Genomic DNA, 21,308 nt, shown 5'->3' with positions numbered 1-21,308 from the left:
TTATTTATGTGGAATATTTGTTAGTTCCCTACATTCCAATATCCAGTGTGCCATTTGGTAAGCAGTACTGCCATCTGTAAAAGCCAGGACAGAAATTCCCTTGAATAGATTTATAGCATTGCTGTAACTGAAATGATCATTCATCAAATGCTAATGTCGATAGAGCTGGAGGCATAGTCCTGAAATTTTTTTTTAAATCTTGGTGATGTCTGATGCACAGCTTGAGAACCATCTGTGTCTTACTGATATTAAAAATATGCAGAGCAGATTCAGGTAGTAAACGCACTCATCCTATTGGATTGTGTTTGCAGACACAACGCTATCTGATGAAAAACAGCTGGTGTTAGCCTTTGTTCATCACATATGTCTAATTTTCATTGCCTCAGTGTGTGCAAGACAGTAACGATTTCATGCAAAAGAAAAATGAAGAGACAGCATGAAGTTCTACTCTTTGGCTAGAAAGAAATAAATCATTGTGCTCAGCAACGATTCTGGAAAAGTGAACTACATCTGGGTGCAAACAATGACATTCAGACATCTCCAGAAACATTCAGTTCTTACTGTGAGGCCTTCAATAGCCAACTGTATTTGTGAATGCCTCTAGTTTTTTCCACCCCAAGATCAGGACTGTAGGATGAATATGATGCCAGACATCCCAGTTACACCATGCAACCGTTCCCTTTCATAGCTGCCTGCTTTTCAGAACTGCCCTTCCTTTGGACACAGTTTAGTTTATTCTGCATGACTTCACTCTTAATCTTTTCTTTCACCTGCACAGCAACTTCCTGGGCTACAGGTTTCAGCACAAATTTACTTCTAAATTTCCAGTTTCCACGGACAACTAAGATCACTGAAACAAACACACCTGCACAAGACTAAAATGGCTCAGATCACTGTGGCTGATGAAGCTGGCAAGCAAAACATCTTGCCTTTGACAGCCTCATGACATTCAGTCTATTAGTTGAGAAATAAGATGATAGTTCCCACAGAAAGCAACATAACATTTTTTTCATTTACTAGCCAGTGTTCAAGATGTGAACATAACCAGGAAAAATACTAAGTTCAATCAATGACTTGAAGAATAAGACTACCTGATGCAGCTTCTTGAGGCATGTGTTTATAATTGTCATCACTTCCACAAATATTTATTTGCCTTGGAAAGGAATTATTGGAATTCAGAACTTGCCGGGTTTTATTTCTCCTAGTTAGAAGCATGTCTGAACCATCACTGTGATCTTCCTGAAAAGATGTTTGGTATATCAGAGCTGAACATCCTGCTGCCTTAACCTGTTGCTCCATAAAGTGTAAAGCCATGCTCTACTATAAATCAAGACATCTATAAAATGAATCTCTGATAGACAGGGAGGTATGCACCATGAGCTTCAAGTTTATGATAGGCAGACAGACAAACAGAAAGAAAATTATGCCAGTGTTAATACTATGGAAGCTGAATTTTTTAATAAATAAGCTCAATTTCTCTAAAGTATGTAACGCACGAGAAATAACTATTCTTCTTTTGGGATCGGGAAGGATAGGAAATAATAAATATTCCCCTGAAATATCCCTAAAGAGGCCTCAATCATACCTGCCTCAAATGTACAGCTGAAATCCATTTAAACAGACGGGAAAAAAAAAATCCCACTCTTACAAAAAGAAATCACCCCAATTTGGGGAGATTAATTCAGTACCATAATCTCTTCACCGAATTCCACAATTCTGTCTGTTGTAATGGATTCTTCTGTTTCCTAAGATTAAAACAGATACACTTTGTTCTCTTATGATCTGTTGAACTGTCACAGAAGAAGAGTAATGGGTTGGTTTCATCTTCATACAAAGCTCACAAAATCTCCCTCTGTTGCTTAGGAAGATACTGCTCCTGAAACGGTTGCCTCTGTGTCACGGTCCACTCGGTGGACTCGTGATGGTTCGTTTGCTACGATCTCGAAAGTGCAAAATTAAGGTGACCAACACCAAAGGGAATAGCAGTAATAAAACAGTGAAACTTTATTGTGTTGCCCGTGAAGCAGCATGTGATAGAGATGGGTGAAAGAAAGGAGAGAAGTAAAGTTTTAGAGAGAGAAGGGAGAGAGATTATAGCTACCACCGCTGATGTCACGACGTCCCGGGCCCAGCTGATGCTGCATCGTCAATCGTTGTGGTCCTTGGTGGGGAAGCTTCCAATTTTCGTTGTTCCAAAGTCATCCTTTTATGCTCAGTAACACACCTTGCTCCACCTCCGCCTCGGGGGTCTCCGCCCTTCTCGAGCGAGGCCATCGCACATGCGCAGGGAGGGGCGTCTGAGCCGTGGTCAGTCTTGGAGGCAGGTAGCCTTCCACCAGGAGGCGTGTTTTGGTATGATAATGAAGCAAAGTTTATCTAAGGTTCATGATTTCTTCATCGATGTTATGGCAACAGTTGCGATCCATCTTTTTTGACAGTGGCTATGCGATTAACTCTAACAGCTCTGGCTAGGCCCAGGCACCGAACAATAGCACAGCACTCTTTGTACTGCACGGCTCAGGCACCGCAGAACAGCCCATCACTACCTGCACCACATGGGTCAGTGCTCAGGAGAATAGAACAGCACTCGCTGTGCCACACAGTTCTGCATTCAGGAGCCTTGGCACCACATTCCACTCCAGGGATCGGCAAGGCCAAGCAGGCCGTTGTCAGGTACTCACTGTCCATGTCCCTGATGACAATGTTGAGACAATGCTGATCTTCTCACCGACTCTTCCACTCTGTAGCAATATGAAGAGAAAGAGCATTGCGTGTGATTCTTAAAAACACAAATAACAGAACTTTCAAGGGGTAGCTTTGAAGAAAACTTTCCCAAGAATGAATTAATTCTTTCATCATCCAGCAGATTTATTATTAATTTACTTAATAAACTGGTTTCCTTCAGCTGATGACACACTCACATGGGTAAGCATTTTCAGCAAAAGTCAGGTGATCTGAAGCAAGAACATCACATTGAGATGACTGAAACTTCTAGAACAAGAGTCAAATGAAGCTTTTGTGTGATGCCTGGATATTAACCATCAGAGGTGAGACCTTTTGCCAACGTATTTCAGTCTGCAGAAAGATATAATAAAAAGTGACTCTCCTTCCCTCTACTGGTCGTAGTGATGAGAGGCCATTAACAATGGTATTACCAAAATGTAACATCCCAGCTTCACTGCTGATATCAATCCCTTTTTTGTTGCCAGTGCTTCTCCTCCTCCTTGCCAGATAACCCCAGCAACCTGCCAACATGCTGTGAGATGAATTTTTTTTTTTTTTTTAAGTAGCAATCTTTTCATCCCATTACAACTAAAGTGTTTATTCTTTTCTTCCTTTCATTGAAAATTAATGATTCCTTGTGCAACTTGACGATTCTAGTAAAGGAATGTGACTTCATCACTGGGAGGTGATCCCAATATACTGAAAATAGAGTAAGAAACATCTATGATTGTCACTCATCACACTCTTTGGCTCTGCCTATGGTTTTTACAGAAAATACAGTACTGTCTTCTGATGAAGAGACGGCTGAGAAGACAATCACATTGCAAAGAGATAATGTGTAATCCTGGACTTCAGCATTGGTTGTTGCTTACTTTGACTTTAGTAAAGCTTTTCTCACTGTTTCTCTTAACATTCTCACAGACAAGCTGATGAGTTAGACTGTCGGGGTAGGCAGCGGGTCTGCTGAACGCCTGGCAGAGCAGATGGAATTCGACCTTGGCCAGATCGTCCCATACCCGTGAGAAGCCTGCATGCAGGAGGGCATACCACAGACAAGGAGGAAGGACAGTGAACATCTGCTGCAAGAAACATGAAACTGTTGACCACAGATAAGGAACTGTGTGAATTATGTTCAGAAGTAAAACTTTAAGAAAGCTATCCAATCATGTACCGTTGCTATGGGTGTACCGTTGCTATGGGTTTAGCCAATTATGTTAGAGCTTGCAGTAGCTGTAAAAGATATATAAAGTATGTAGAAAACAATAAAACTGCAACTTCTTTTGCTTCTAACTTGATTATTGATTGTCGCTTGACCGTCTCTACCACGACAATTAACGTGATCTGATACAAGTGGAACATAGGGGATTTTACGTGAGCTGCAGGGCGAGGTGCAGCAGAGACGGAGACTGGTGAAGCTGAGAGCAGAGGGGATTCTGCCTGGTCCAGACCTGACATTTTGACACCCGCGTACAAGGTGAGCCATCAGGGAAAACTTATTAAGATATAATATGGGGCAGCAACTAACTAAAGAGGAGGAGACAATTTTGTCTGCCTGGAAAGCCCTTCTGAAAAGGAAAGGGGTTAAAACCCCAGAACAAAGCCTGAAAAAGATGTTAATATGGAGTAAGATGCAAGGCTTTGAAGCTAATGTAACTACTACTTTTAGTGTGACTGTGTGGTAGAGAATAGGAGAAAAGCTGTGGGATGAAGTTTCAAAAGGACAAAAAGAAGCGTGTGAGCTAGCAACTACATGGCGCTTGCTGACTGAGACGCTGAAGGAGTGGGAAAAGGAACATGACGCTGAAGGAAAGAAAGAATCCACTCCTGCCTCTAGATCATTTGGTCCTGGGCTCAGTTATGGTGATCCCACACTGTCTGCAGTGGTGGGTCAAAAACCATTGACGGGAAAAAGCAGGGGGCATTCTCGTCCACCTCCATCTCCCCCTGTGCCGATACAGGAACACCCTGGAGGGGCTTCTCCCTCACAGGATTCTGATATGCCAAACCTAACACCATCAGCTCCTCCAGAGGAGACAGCAGTATGTAGTGAGTCTGACAGAGACTGAGGGCGGTGAACCCGACACTAAAGAACTTAGACAGTTTGCAAGCATTGAATCTGGCTGATAAACAGACAGAACAAAAAAGCTACATTGTGGACGCTCCCTCCAGCCACTGTGACTGTCCTTCGCAGGTCCCCAGAGCAGTTTTGGGAGGGTGAGAGTGATAATGAGAGTGATGAAGAAGGAGAATTAAGTGCCGCTATGCAAACTTTGCACCGCTCTGATAAATCTACATCAAGAAGAGCGGGGGGAGCCCGTCCTAAACGCAGACCACGGTTGAGGGCGAGGGGATTGTATGAGGACTCTGATGAGGAAGCACAAGATGAGTTGTTTCCTCCACAAAGACCGAATAACCAGAAAGCCCCTCAGGCAGTGCCCCCTCCACCTCCCATCGTGGAGCCCTCTGTTCCATCAGCTCCCTCTGATGAGGAAAAAGCCGTGTGCACTTTGTTTATCTGGTGCAAAAGGAATGGGGTCCCTGCTGAGGCACAGTCTGCTTTTGATCTCGAAACATGGAAAGAGGCAGGGATTGCCTTATTCAAGGCAGCCGTAAGGAAGAATGCCATCACTGTGTCATTTTTAACTGTATGGCAACTGGTACATCAACCCCTGAAACAGTTAAAAAGTGATGGGACTGCCGCGGCAGCTGCAGCCAATGCCAGGTCACCTAGTGGGTCGGATTCGCGGATGGATCCTACAGTTGTAGCTGAAACACCTCCAGAAAAGCCACCAGCCCCTTCCACATGTCCACTATCTGCTGATAAGGACGGCATTTTCCTGTTATTAAAGAACTACAGAAAATCATCAATGAGGACAGACTTAAAAAACCTCATTTATAACAAGTATACTGGAAGTGATCACTCACGACTGTACTCAGCATTTGAGCCCCCCCCGCTGCGGGGTGGCCGGCTGCAGCCTCTACCACCACACTCTCGGCGTGCACCCGCCCCCTCCCCCTAACACCAAAAGTGGCTGTTTTTCACAGCAGGTGCTGACACTGTGATGCACCGTCCTTGTCTGTCAGCACCACATCATCAACAAGAAATGGCTTTTTATATTCTTAACGGTGTTTTACTGTTTGTAGTATTTGTCATTTTATGTTGTGTGAGTGATAAGTCTAAGAGGCCTCTTCGTATGGTTGTGTGATTGTTCTGCATGTGTGAGGCGCAGCCCAGCTGCAGCTGTGCAGTGCAGAGTCCTCTGACCCGAAGCGGCCAGCAAGGAACGGAGAGCAGGGCAGACTCTGTACGGGGGAGTGCAGGACGAGTGAACATTCCTTAGTGCAGAGCCCTAGTGCCCGCCCATTGGGTCGCGGGTGCTGCCTGTTTATTCATGCTCAGTGTTTAAAGTGGCACAGGTGAAATACCTCTTCTAGCAGAAGACAGTAATTCTGCGTTTATTGTTATCTTGAATTTAGGTGTGTACTCTGTGGGGAGAGTGCACCTCTGTACCATCTACCTGACGGGGATATTGTTAGCTTACTTGGGTAGCATTTTAAATTAATTGTGCATGTGAGGATTATTGATGCTGATTTTACTGGACAAATTTGTGCTCCGATTTCTACTCCTTACCCACCAGTAACCATTCCAAACGACACTTGCATTGCTCAACTTGTACCTTTTTTGAGTTGTGTTCCTAAGACAGAAAAACAGTTGCGACATGATGGAGGATTTGACTCCACGGGACCTTCGCAAGTCTTTTAGTCACAGACTGTTTCATCATCAAGACCACAGATGACCTGTACACTATCCAACAGAAGAGAATTGCCAGCGACAGTAACGCTTACCGGACCTCTGGACACAGGAGCTGATATAACTATTATATCTCATTATTCCTGGCCACCAGAAAATATGGAAATGGGAGTAGTAGGACCCTGAGGGTCAATAGGTGACTGTCAAATCCCATATGACAACAGCTCCCCCCCCCCCCCCCCCGAATCTGTGGGGAAGGGACTGCTTGTTACAGTAAGGTGTGAAGATTACTACGGATTTTTAACAGGGGTCACTGTTCTGCAGGGCATTAAACGGCCCACACTGGAATTAACCTGTTTAACAACTGACCTTGTGTGGGTAGATCAGTGGCCCCTGCCAACTGAAAAGTTAAAGGCCCTGCAAGAATTGGTACGAGAACAGTTGGTTGCCGGACACATTGAACCCTCTCAGAGCCCCTGGAACACTCCTGTATTTGTAATCAAAAAGAAATCAGGTAAATGGAGGTTTTTACATGACCTGCGGCAAGTTAATGCTGTTATGGCCACGATGGGGGCTCTGCAACCAGGTATGCCCTCACCTGCGATGATCCGTCACAATTGGGAAATCATAGTTATAGATTTGAAAGACTGTTTCTTTACAATACCATTAGTTTCTCAGGACAAAGAAAAATTTGGATTCTCTGTGCCTTCTGTTAATGATGCAGAACCTGTACAAAGATACCACTGGAAGGTGTTACCGCAGGGCATGAAAAATTCTCCAACAATATGCCAATGGTTCGTGGCACAAGCACTGTCACCTGTACGGGAAAAATTTCCCACCAGTTATTGTTATCATTATATGGATGACATTTTGTTGGCATCAAATAGCAAGGAGCAGTTGAGTGACATGGAAAACTTGACTAGAGACTCATCAACAATATGGATTGATTATTGCCCCTGAGAAAATGCAAAAAACAGAGCCCTGGAAATATTTGAGGATAACAGATACAAACAAGCAGGTTATTCCCCAACCTGTGAAACTTGACCTTGAGGTTAAAAAACTCAATGATGTACAGAAATGAATGGGATCTTTGAATTGGATCAGACCTTACCTCGGGCTGACCAATTCGCAGCTGCAACCATTGTTGGAATTGTTAAGGAATTCCAATGATCCGACAGAACCCAGAACATTAAATAAGGAAGCATTAAGTGCAATCCATATTGTGGAGCAATCTATGCACAAAAAATATGTTTCTCGAACAGATCTGTCTCAATTAGTACAATTCTTTGTACTAACTGATAAAACTGTGCCATTTGGTGCCCTGGTGCAGTGGAATCCTGAATGGAGTGACCCCTTACACATTTTAGAATGGATGTTTTTATCATTCAGACCACGGAAAACTGCTCCTCGATTATTTGAGTTAATTGCTGACATGATCATAAAGGCTAGAAAACGCCATTTGGAGTTAACAGGGCGTGATCCAACTACGATTGTTCTACCTGTTCAGAACTGGTACTTTGAGTCGTGCCTTGCAAACAAGTATGAGGTACAAGCGGCCTTAACGGACTTTCAGGGACAGGTGTCTTATCATCTTCCATCACACCCGCTACTGAAATTTGCTCAAGAAATACCATTTGGTCAGAAGCACTTGAGCCAGCCAGAACCTGTTAAAGGCCTTACCGTATTCACAGATGGATCAGGAAACACTGGTAAACCAGCAGTGGTGTGGTACAAGAATAATGTCTGGAATAACAAAGTTGTTTACCAAAAGGGTTCTCTACAAATTGTTGAATTACGTGCGATGACTCTTGTTTTTTCTACCTTTCCTACTCCTATTAATATTGTAACTGATTCGGCTTATGTGGCTAACTTAGTTTCCCGACTAGACAAAGTAGTCTTAACCTGGTCAAACAATCTAATGTTATTTGAGGTTTTGTTAGAACTTTGGAAAACTATTCAGTCACGCACAGAACCCTATTTTATCATGCACATACGTAGTCATACCACTTTACCTGGATTTTATACGGAAGATAATGCCAGAGCGGATGCTCTTGTCTCTGCGATGGCTTTGAGTACCGTTCCCAATATGAAACAACAAGCTCTTTTATCATCTCAATTTTTTCATCAAGGTTTTCGAGCTCTACGACAGCAGTTCAGTTTGTCTCATTCTGAAGGTCGGTCTATTGTTGCTGCTTGTCCTGATTATCAAGGAACTCGTACTCCAGCGTATTTCAGTACTCATCCCAGACGTATTCAAGCTTTACAGATTTGGCAAACTGATGTTACTAATACAACTGAGTTTGGTCGACAAAAATATGTTCACGTTTCTGTTGATACTTATTCACATGCTTTGGTAGCAACAGCACATAATGGAGAAACAAGTAAGGATGTAATCCTACATTTACAGAAAGCTTTTTCTGTCCTTGGGGTGCCACGTCAAATTAAAACGGATAATGGTCCAGCATATGCTTCACAGAAAGTTCAAACATTCTTTAATTTATGGGGTGTTACTCATGTTACAGGGATTCCCCATTCCCCAACAGGACAAGCAATTGTCGAGCGTGCACACGGCACGCTGAAGTGGCAGCTTCAAAAACAAAAAGGGGGAATGATTGGGGAACCACCTCAGGCATGTTTAGATAAAGCAGTTTATGTTCTTAATTACCTTCATTATGGGGATGTTGCTTCTACACCTCCTACATTGCAACATTTTTCCTCTCTTTTTTCAAAACAGAATTTGCAAAAGGGCATCAAAGTACATGTTAAAGATTTAGTTACTGGCCAGTGGAGTGGACCATGTAAGTTAATAACCTGGGGAAGAGGTTATGCTTGTGTTTCCACAGGTCACGGCTCCTGATGGTTACCGGCAAGGTGTGTGCAACCACACCTGAGGCGTGAGAGGCAGCCAGCACTCAGGATCCAGCTGTGGGTGCTGTGAGTGCCCCTGTGCTGACAGTTTGCCATCTTTTCGACTGATCACTTAAGCAGAATGTCTGGGTAATGTTTGCTACTGCAACAGAACAAACTACACTACAGTTGCCAATTCTTTTAAGAAAAAATGCTAACAGTAACTGCAACTCCTTAATGAGATATATAGGCTTAATAGTCACTAGTGAAAGATGTAGTTTAGATGGAATGTAGTTATTAATAAGGATGAAATGCTATAAGAATGTGTGTTTTCAACTCACTTTGCTTAGCAATATCAAGAATTAAGAACTCAAGTGTTTAACCTTATTAGAAACGCCTTTGGTTTTCCCCTTGAGTGGTGGCCAGGCTCTGGGTGGAACCCAACAGGATGAAATCAGATGACTCTGCGCAAAGAAAATTGCCAGTTATTTTGGCCTGTTGATTTAGAGGCTGGACCTGTTTGCAGCGATGTTGGATGCCTCACCTACGGATGGACGCATCGCGTAGGATTTCCAACTTATAAGGAAAGGTACTCTAAATCCTCGCTGCAACCACATTTCCCCAGCAACTGCAGATCATTCTGAATCGATCTGTAAGAGCATACAACAGTTAAAAGATGGTGTTAAGCGTTTAACAGAAGATGATGGTCTCGATTGGCTAACAAAGTTGTTTAAAGGATGGGGGTTATCGGGCTGGCTGATGTCTTTAATCAGAACCACTGTAATGATCCTGTTAGTCATCATAACTGTGCTCCTAATGTTGCCATGTATTTTCAGTCTCCTGCAAAGGGCCCTGCAGAAGGCTGCTCATGCAATATTTGTAGCACAAATACAAAAAGTGGGAATTGTCGGGGCAGGCAGCGGGTCTGAATGCATGACAGAGCAGATGGAATTCGAACTTGGCCAGATCGTCCCGTACCCGTGAGAAGCCTGCATGCAGGAGGGCATACCACAGACAAGGAGGAAGGACAGTGAACATCTGCTGCAAGAAACATGAAACTGTTGACCACAGATAAGGAACTGTGTGAATTATGTTCAGAAGTAAAACTTTAAGAAAGCTATCCAATCACGTACCATTGCTATGGGTGTACCGTTGCTATGGGTTTAGCCAATTATGTTAGAGCTTGCAGTAGTTGTAAAGATACATAAAGTATGTAGAAAACAATAAAACTGCAACTTCTTTTGCTTCTAACTTGATTATTGATTGTCGCTTGACCGTCTCTACTGCGACATTAGACTACTACTGAAACAACAGAAGCTCACTATGCTATGGCATATATTGATATGTGTTGATGAGAACAAGAGGCTGGAGTACCATCCTGCAGAAAGAGATTTGGAGGGGGTTGGTTGATGGTAAACTGAATGCGAGTCAACAATGCACCCTGGTGGCCAAGAGGCACAACGGTACCCTGGGGTGCATTAAGTACAGTATAGCTAGCCAGGTGAAAGAACCGATTGTCCCACTAGGCTCAACATTGGTGTGGCCTCACCTTGAGTACTGTGTGCAGTTTTGGGCTCCACAATATAAGAAGGATATAAATGTGTCCAAAGGAGGGCAACAAAGATGCTGAAAGGACTAGAGGGCATCACTCATAAGGAACAGCTGAGGATGCTAGGTTTGTTCAGCACAGAGAAGAGAAGAAAGAGAGGTGACCTCAGTGCCATCTACAACTTCCTCATGAAGGACAGCAGAGAGGGAGGTGCTGATGTCTTCTCTCTGGTGTCCAGTGATAGGATGTGGGGAATGGATTAAAGCTGTGTCAGGGAAAGATATTAGGAAAAAGATCTTTACTGAGAAGATAGTAAAGCACTGGAACAAGCTCCCCAGGAAGTGGTCATGATCCTAAGCCTGTCAGTGTTCAAGAACTGTTTGGACAACACTTTTAGATATATGGTTTAACTTTTAGGTTACCCTATGTAGAGTCAAGAGTTAGACTTGATGATCCTCATGGGTCCCTTCCAACTCCAGATATTCTGTGGTATGAAACTATTCCTTATATTTTTACCATTTTTGCCAAAACTGTTATACTTTTTCCTGGAAGATTTAATATTACTACTCTTTCAGATCCAGTTGCAAAAGTTCCAGTGGAAAGAACTACAGGGGACCTTGGAACACACTGCTCTGCAGACATAAAAAAATTCTTGACATTCTGTAACTTGGAACTGGAAGTGTAAGATCTAAAGTCTGAGGGATGGCTTCATTATACAAAGCTTACATTTAGATAACTTGTCCTGTGCTGATGAGATGATAGTACCATTATACTAAATTTGACCTTAACAAAAATGGTTGGACCTTCTGATGAAGCCTTAACTCCTGAAAGAGTTGTGATTGAAAACAGACTTTTTCTGTGCATGTACTGGAAATAGGGGCTCAGAGACTTTTTTTTGAAATATTCTTAGACAACAAATGATGATACCGTGCAAACTGACGTAGAGTTATAACCTTTCACTCTATAAGCAACTCAGGCACCACTGTGGGTGCACAACACAAAAAATACATAAGGATATCTTCACATTAAAATTATGCTTCTTCCTTTTGAATTCCATGGCTATGCTCTGTATCTGATAAAACTAGTTATTTTTAAAAGGGTCAATATTTAATTAACAATTTTAATCTTGTATGGATTTCCATTTGGAATGAGATTGAGATTCTTTTTCTAATCTGTTACTGGGTACTGGGAAGGAATTGTGCTATCACTTTAGTCTACATTCAGGATAATCATGAAATGGACAATACAGGCTATGAAATCACTCCACTGGGGACTCTTTCAAGGTCTCCTAGCAGAGTGACACTATCAGAAAAATATAAACACTACTCAGAGACAAGTGATTTTCCATTCCCAAATGGTTTATCTACCCATTTCAACACTGTGTGAAGAAGCTGCATCACAGCATCACTTTTAAAGTCATAGGTAAGTAATACTTTCATTAACAAAGGAAATTGCATGCCCAAAACAAAACTATTTCTCAGCACCAGTGATATATTCTGCCATGCATGAGACTAACATTAGGTTATAAATGGTATCTCATAACACCACTGCTCAACCTAGAAATATTTTATACACATAACAAAATAAAAATGAAATCTGAACAACCTCCACATAATCACATATACATCTTCTCTATCTTTACTTAAAAGCCCAGTGTATGATGTTAAGCATTTATTACCTTTGCAATTCTAATATTTCATTTGCAATTTCAGTTCCTATACTTCCAGCACCAAGAACTGTTCCAGAGGACATTCCAGGTACACTTACTAAAGACTGCTTTACAGCATCTAAAGTTAAAAAAAAAAATAATAATTAAACCTTAAGTTTGTAGCAGTTTCATTAAACAGCAAGGAACAATCACCTCAAGGGTTCATTTTAAAGCAGTTTTTGTTCTGTTAAATTCCTTAAAACACTAACTCATGGGGGAGGGTGTGTAAGTCTCATTTGAAATACAGACATAAGTGAAAATTTGAATTTGTGAAAATTACTGATGTCCAGTAGTGAAAGTAGCTTTAATCATTACCACCTCCAGTCTCTCACAGACAGTAAAAAACACATGAGAAAAAAACACCCTTGGATTTTTCACAAACTGAAATCAGTTATTAAAAAGAACCATTTCAAAAGCAAAAATTTAAAAAATGTAGCAAGATGATAAAACAGCATGGAGAAATCAGCATCTGTGCACAGCATAAAAATATTAACAATATACCGATATCAGTATCATCCTATATTCTATAGGTAAACACAGATAGTACAATTGCATTTCTTCAGAAAGCCAGGCAAAATATGAAGATTCTGTGACAAGAGCATAATATCCTATCAACCAAAATCCTAGCTAGATTAGAAGTTGCTAGAAGAAAAAGATAGGCTATAAGCCCTTCTGATCACAGTTATGTGAATGATATGAATTAGGATGATGTGAGTAACCAGAAATTGTCATCAGAATTAGTTTTTTAAAAAAGTAATCCTTCCTTGCACAACAACCTAGAATAAAAAAAATTCCTGGATTGAATAAATCTTTAATTGTAGTAATTGGTCAGGAGATGCACCTTTGGTAACTGTAAGAAGTGACACTTGCCTTCTGCAGGCTGGGAATCATAGAGGACCTCTTCTTCAGCTGACTTGTTATGACCTCTGAGATTTAAATAAATAAAGACAACAAAATAAGCAAAATTTTCAAAGGCAAAACACAGTATATTTATGTTTGATTTCAGTAATACTTTACACAGTGTAAAAACTAACATCCTCAAACTCGTAAAAAGATGAGATATACATCACATGTTTCAATGTTCAATCCTTTATCCTGTTTCTGAAGCACTGGGTGAAATATGAACTTCCACTTATTCTCCAAATAAAGAAGAAAGGCCAATACAGTTGTCTGTGTTCCATGACAAAAAACAAAGCTGTCAGTTTTACTACTAGGACCAGGTAAAACTGGCAGCCTTAAACAACTTTAACTTTACTGTTAAAACCTTAAATAACTGCTACAAGGACATGACAGTGGCTACCCTCTGCCAGCAACTGCTGCCTACCTTCACTCCTCTAGACAGCTGCAGATGCCCAGATCTCCAGGGCAGGCAAAAGTTGCCAGTGGCAGTTGGGCAGCATAGACTGTCTTAACTGCTCTTCTGTCCTCTTGGAGAAAAAGGACATGGGCAAAGTGGGTGGGTGATGTTGACTTAAGACATGAACCACCTATAGAATATGTAAGAGGTCCCCTTGACAACTTAATTTAATGGAAATAAAATCCCCCCATTGCCCTCTCAAAAACCCAGGCATTGGCAAAGATCCTCAGTATCAATGGAAAATCTAAATTATAGCTCCACTGCAAGGCATAGAGAATGAAAAAAACAATTAAAAATTAAAAAGAAGAATTAAACACACACATTCACTGTCTCACAGGCTCCTCCCTTGCAATCAATTTGGAGAGTTTGTTTCTGCCCTGCCTTACATTTCTACAATCTATCAATTATGCTTCTCCACATTTTGACACATGGTAGGTAGGGTAACACTTAAAATTAGGTCAATTGACACATGCAGTCATGTAAGGCTCAGAAGGAAAAGCTGAACTAACTTCCCATTTCCATTTATTCATATCTACTTTTCTTAAAAGATTCTTCCTTTCTTCCCTTAATAAGAAACACTTTCACCTATTTTTTTTTTCTCCGAGGAAATAGCATAGTCTTCAGAGTCAAATCTACAAATTAAGCCTGAAATAAAAATAACTGGTAAATGCAAAAAAATGTTTTTCCAGGTTACTTAACCACTTTTTCTACAGTGTTGATGTTTTCCAGTCTTGTTCTGCTTCTTAAACAGCCTGCTTTCTGTTAATGCTAACTGTAATTAAGACAAAAAATTAACATGGGGATTCATATGAATTACTTACAATACGACAGTGTTGTTTGATACAATGTATTCCGGTTCTTTGGTCCATGGATTCATGAAACTAAACCACTGACTCTTTAGAGTAATAAAAGTCCCATCTTTTGCTCTAAATTTGTAGGAATTTGTAAATACTTTTTCTTTATTCTGCAACACTAGATAAGAAAGAAAAGTTGTAATCACCACATTTATACTTAGAAAAGTTTTTAAAAATATCTGTTTTATAGCATCATAAAACCAAAATGTTTTTGATGGCCAGAAATACAAACTAAATGCCAGAACAACTGACAGGACAGGAACTCTACTAAAATCAAACTATAATTTTAGCAGTGTCCTTAATCTTTAATTAAAGCCTAAGTACTAAGTTTCTGCAAACCACTAGTACTGAGACTTCTGATTTGGTGAACTTTCATAATTCTTTAACTATATGTTTAGGCACATTTGCTATTCAGGATTCCTTCTTCATTCTTACAAAGAACTGAAGCATTAACATTATTCCATTTCGATTAAAGCACTGCACTAAGATTCAAGAAAACAGAGATTTCTCCCCACTTTTATTATAAACTTTATGTGGGCATGTTTTAATGCAGCTGTAGAAAAGGACAATACTAATATTGTTTAGCTTTATTAATTCTCAGGTTCTCATTTTTTGATTTGTAGTGTTTTCACACAGCAGTTACATGGAGTTGTAAGCAGTCTAAGAAGGACCAGTTCTTTTGTACCTTCTTTATGTTTTTCAGCTAGATGACTGTGATCATCTTGATGGCAGTACTCGTAACAAGAAGTTCCTAGAAGCTCTTGTGGCAGATACCCTAAAATTGCTGTTGCACTGTTAGAAATAAAAACATGAACTACTGTGGATTTCAACAATTACAAAGTTTGTTTTCTTCAGTATCAAATAAAGCAGAAAATTAATATTTAAAGGAACAGAAGCTTGTGTTCATGTTTGGAAAAAAGATACAGCATTAGTATAGCTCTAAGCCAACAGGAAATATTATTCACTGCAAGATAGCTATTCGCAATGAATGGCAATTCAAAGACAAAATAACAGTGTTCAAACATGCAAACCACATGTACACACAAAATACTTATGATCATTAGCTCTTCCCATCAGCCAGTCAGGGTACTGGTCACACATAAGGCATCATCAAAAAAATTTAGTAGATGAATTTTGCTCTGTCAGTTTAAGGAATAGGTTTAAACTGACTTTTATATGAAAGAGAAGATAACTGAAAGCAGTAAAAAGCTTCCAGTGTCACTAATGAGTAGCTCAGTCTCTACAACAAGTCTGTTGTAGAAAGTTCAGAAAATAGCAACTTAGCTTTCACTTCCAATGAAATCATTTGGTACCTCATTTAGATATAATGTCTTTGTTCCAAATTGTAAGATTGAATGCAGTAGTAATTTGGGGTTAATTTTATTACTTAAGCCGTATGCATAGCTACGAAGGTCTAATTTGAGATTTTAATTTATGAATAAGTAAAAGTGCATTTTATGATATATTTTTATTTTGCTAGCTCATTACATTTTATGTTTGACAAAAAAAAAAAAAGCCCAAGTACTCAGATTCAGAATGAACTGCTTCTTGTGTACAGCACCCAGAAATTCTATCTTGCTTGAGAAATTACAATTCTGACAAAGTATTAGAAAATTTAACTGGTGATTTCGCTTTCATTTTCGCTTCATTAAAGAACAAAATACTTACCACTGATCTACATAAACAAATTTTCCATCCATGGCAAATCGTGTAACAAACTCTGTTGCTTTGACTTTTATCTCTCCACTCTTTTGTGGAACAATATAAGGGTGTAACCTCCCAATTGCAACAAGACAGTTAAAGTTACTACTGTCCTTCTCTACACCATTTTCCTCTTCTACTCCCACTTCATTAGGAGCCCAGTTCCTCATATACCCAGTACAGTGAATGGTACAGTATTTTCTGTGATCTAATAAAAAGAAATGAAACAAGCAGTTATGGTTCAAAAGTAAACTGAATTACATTTTTAATCTGTTCACCATGAGCCCAGCAACTATATTTTATGCTTACCTACCACAACTGTACAAGGCTATAGATAATTTTAGAAAGTATTTTTAAATTAAATTTGTGCTACTTAATTTTGGCTTACTTGGAGAGAGTGCTTCTAACCCTATATAAGATTTAGGAAGACAAGTTACAGGTGTTGGAAGTTCAAACACAGTCTCACAGAAAAAAAAAATGTAAACCAACATTCTGGTAACCCACATACCACTTTACAAGGTTTCATAGGTATTGTAAGTTAAAATAAACTGGAGAGGCACTCTGAGCTTCTGAATCAATTTATCTTTTCTGAACTCAATAATCATAACCTATGCTGACTGAAACTGTTGAAGGAATCAGTTGAGACAACCACTCAAAACAACCCAGATAATTTTCTATTTATGTTAGGCTTCTGAATTCGATAACTATGTTTCAAAAAAATGCCATAGTCTTGATATCTGTATTCTCAACAATTTATGCTTTTACACAAAGTTGAATTCCTATTGTGGTTGTTTAAGCCCTGCCAGGACCAGAGACCACACTGCTGTTGCCCCTCCCCCACCCTCAGACAGTCAGGCTGTAAGTGAGGCACAAACCCCGGGTTAAAATAAAAAGAAATTTAATAAAACAGTGTGACAAACAATCTCAACAACAACGGCAACAATGATAACAACAATAGACAGTAATAACAGTAAACAAGACAAAAGATAGACAGAGAAATACCACAATGGATACAGCCAGCTCGCTCGCAATGCTCCCCATGACCAAAGTCACAAAGGAAAAAGTTCCCGTGCTCCCACACCCGGACCTGATGTCAACATGGTATGAATAACCTGCCTGGAGATCTCTTCCCCCTCTCTCTCTTAACCCTATCCTATCTGAACCAGGACATAATTCACCCCTTTATTCTATGCCATCTGCATCATGTCCAGCTGCCATTCAGCAGTTAACAATAACAAAATAACAATTTACAAAGGCACAGTATAATTCACGACATGTTCTCACCCAGAATCAAGTGCCCCTGTGGTAAGCATCGGACCTCTCCATCGTCCTGCATCACCCACCAGGTACACCCAGGTCCTTGGGAAAAAGCAAACCCATGGATGGGTTTGCCTTTAGCTTTGCCTGGCGCAGGACTGAACCAGACCATTTTTCCCAACACATTCCAGATGCGCACCAAATGGACTTTATCCCCATCTACAGCACGTGGAAGTTTTGACTGAGCCGGGCCAGCTCGACTAGCAGATCCTCTTGTGTTGACTAGCCAGGTGGCCTTTGCTAGATGCATGTCCCAGTCTTTGAAGGTCCCACCACCCAGTGCTTTCAATGTGGTTTTTAACAGTCCATTGTAGCGCTTGATATTCCCAGAGGCTGGTGCATGGTAGGGGATATGGTAGACCCACTCGATGCTGTGTTCTTCTGCCCAGACATTTATGAGGTTGTTTCGGAAGTGGGTCCCACTGTCTGAATCAATTCTCTCTGGGGTGCCATGTCGCCACAGGACTTGGGTTTCAAGGCCCAGGATGGTGTTTCAGGCAGTGGCGTGGGGTGCTGGGTAACTTTCCACCCATCCAGTGGTTACTTCCACCATTGTGAGCACGTGGCGCTTCCTGTGGCGGGTCTGCGGCAATGTGATGTAGTCGATCTGCCAGGCCTCTCCATATCTATATTCCAGCCATCGCTCTCCATTCCGCTGGGGCTTCACCTGCTTGGCATGTTTGATCGCAGCACACGTCTCACATCCATGGATGTTCTCTGCCATGATGTCAATGGTGAGGTCCACCCCTCGATCTCGAGCCCACCTGTATGTTGCATCTCTACCTTGGTGGCCCGAGGTCTCATGGGTCCACAGGGCTATGAACAGTTCACCTTTGTGCTGCCAGTCCAAGTCCACCTGAGCCACTCTAATCTTAGCAGCTTGGTCCGCCTGCTGGTTGTGTCGATGTTCATCAGTGGCCTGACTCTTGGGTACATGGGCATCCACATGGCGCACCTTCACAACAAGGTTTTCCACATAGGCTGCAACATCCTGCGATACTTCATCAGCCCAGACGGTTTTACCCTTACGTTGCCAGTTGTTCTGCTTCCATTGCTGCAACCATTTCCAGAGGGTATTTGCCACCGCCCACGAGTTGGTGTAGAGGTAGAGCCTCGGCCACTTTTCCTGCTCAGCAATATCCAAAGCAAGCTGGATGGCTTTCACCTCTGTAAACTGGCTCGGTTCACCCTGTCCCTCAGCAGCTTTACTGACCCGTCGTGTGGGACTCCACACAGCAGCCTTCCATCGTCAATGTTTTCCCACAATACAACAGGGCCCATCAGTGAACAGGGAATATTGCTTCTCTTCATCCGGCAGCTCGTTATATGGTGGGGTCTCCTTAGCACGTGTCACCTCCTGTACCAGTGACATCCCGGAACCTTTGCTCTACAGCCAGATCGTGATCACCCCTAGTATCCCTGGGCGGCTGGGGTTCCATATTCAAGCCCATTGTATTATCAACACAACCCATTTACTCCACGTGGCATCTGTTGTATGATGTGTGGAGGAAGCCTTTCCTTTGAACATCCACCCCAACACCGGCAGTTGGGGTGCCAGGATGAGCTGTGTTTCAGTGCCAACCACTTCTGGAGGCAGCCCGAACTGCTTCATACGATGCCAGTATCTCCTTCTCAGTTGGTGTATAATTACCTTCAGAGCCTTTGTATCCCCAGCTCCAAAAGCCTAGAGGTCAGCCTCCGGTTTCCCCAGGTGCTCTCTGCCAGAGGCTCCAGGTAGGGCCATTCTCCCCGGCTGCGGTGTAGAGCATGTACTTAACCACCTGCCCTACCTGGACTGGCCCGAGGGCTACTGCTTGGGCAATCTCCCGCTTCATTTGTTCAAAGGATTGTTGTTGCTCAGGGCCCCATTCAAAATCGTTCTTCTTGTGGGTTACGTGGTAGAGAGGGCTCACAATCAGGCTGTATTTCGGGATGTGCATCCTCCAGAACCCCACAGCGTCCAGGAAAGACTGAGTCTCCTTTTGAGACTGGTGGGACCATGGCTGTTATCTTGTTTATTACCTCCATTGGGATGTGGCAATGCCCATCTTGCCATTTTCTTCCTAGGAATTGAATTTCCCTTGCAGGCCCCTTAACTTTCTTTGGCTTAATGGCAAAGCTGGCCTTCAGGAGGATTTCAATTATCTTCTTTCCTTTTTCAAAGACGTCCTCAGCTGCATTCCCCCCATACAATGATGTCATCAATGTACTGCAGGTGTTCTGGAGCCCCACCCTTCTCCAGTGCAGTATGGACCAGTCCATGGCAAATGGTGGAGCTGTGGTTCCAGCCCTGGGGCAATCCATTCCAGGTGTACTGGATGCCCCTCCAAGTGAACGCAAACTGTGGCCTGCACTCTGGCGCTATCAGAATGGAAAAGAACGCGTTAGCAATGTCAATCATGGCGTACCACTTGGCTGCCTTAGACTCCAGTTCATACTGGAGCTCTAGCATGTCTGGCACTGCAGCACTCATTGCTGGCCTAACTTCATTCAGGCCACGGTAGTCCACAGTTAGCCTCCATTCGCCATTAGGCTTTCTCACCGGCCATATAGGACTGTTGAAGGGTGAGTGAGTTTTGCTGATCACCTTCTGGCTTTCTAGTTGATGCATCAGCTGATGGATGGGGACCAGGGAATCAAGGATGGTGCGGTAGTACCGCCAATGCACCGTCCTGGTAGCAATCGGCACTCACTGCTCCTCAACCTTAATCCGCCCCACCACTGAGGGATCCTCTGAGAGGCCGGGTAAGGTGGACAACTGTTCAACCTCCTCCAGGGCAGCTACACCAAAAGCCCACTGGTACCCTTTTGGGTCTCTGAAGTACCCTCTCCTGAGATAGTCCATGCCCAGGATATACGGGGCATCTGGGCCAGTCACAATGGGGTGCTTATGCCAGTCCTTCCCAGTCAGGCTCACTTCAGCTTCCAATAGGGTCAGCTGTTGGGATCCCCCTGTTGATCAGGAGATGCAAATGGATTCAACCCCACTGTAGCTCGATGGCATCAGGGTGCACCGTGCGCCAGTGTCCACCAAAGCCTTATATTCTTGTGGGTCTGATGTGCCAGGCCGTCGGATCCACACTGTCCAGTAAATCCAATCATCCCTTTCCTCCACCTGGCTGGAGGCAGGGCCCCTCTAATCCTGCTCATCATCACTCACTTCTTGTAAGAATGATTTACTGGTCCCGTCAAGAGGGTCAGACATAACGTTGGTCATTCTATTCTGTCCGGGCAATTTCCGACTGGACACTGGAGCTGTGCTTTTCTTGGAGTACTTCCCTTTTGTGATGGTCCTCCCTTTCAGCTGCTCTAGTCGTGCAGCTAGGGCGGCAGTGGGCTGTCCATCCCACCTCCTCATGTTTTCTCCATGGTCAAGGAGGAAAAACCACAGAGTGCCTCATGGTGTGTACCTTCTGCTGCCTTTCTCTTGGGGGGGGAAACGTTTACTTCTAATGGCTGAGACATCAGCCCGTGTAGGTGGAATGTAGGACATGTCCTCT

At 42.3% G+C, this 21,308-nt stretch overlaps 1 protein-coding gene across 1 annotated transcript in view; it reads right to left on the bottom strand.

Annotated features, from left to right (window-relative positions):
• Positions 1–21,308, bottom strand: part of BMAL2 (basic helix-loop-helix ARNT like 2) — a 46,665-nt gene that overhangs the window by 7,597 nt on the left and 17,760 nt on the right. The window contains exons 10-14 of the mRNA XM_074901163.1: positions 16,459–16,699; positions 15,476–15,582; positions 14,758–14,908; positions 13,450–13,505; positions 12,550–12,658 (exon numbers count right to left, since the gene is read on the bottom strand). Coding sequence (XP_074757264.1) covers positions 12,550–12,658; positions 13,450–13,505; positions 14,758–14,908; positions 15,476–15,582; positions 16,459–16,699 — 664 coding nt within the window. The remainder of the gene's footprint in view (positions 1–12,549; positions 12,659–13,449; positions 13,506–14,757; positions 14,909–15,475; positions 15,583–16,458; positions 16,700–21,308) is intronic.

This window comes from Athene noctua, chromosome 3, assembly GCF_965140245.1.
Source record: "Athene noctua chromosome 3, bAthNoc1.hap1.1, whole genome shotgun sequence".
In the NCBI taxonomy this organism is placed as follows: Eukaryota; Metazoa; Chordata; class Aves; order Strigiformes; family Strigidae; genus Athene; species Athene noctua.
This window is presented reverse-complemented; position numbering and strand designations above follow the sequence as displayed.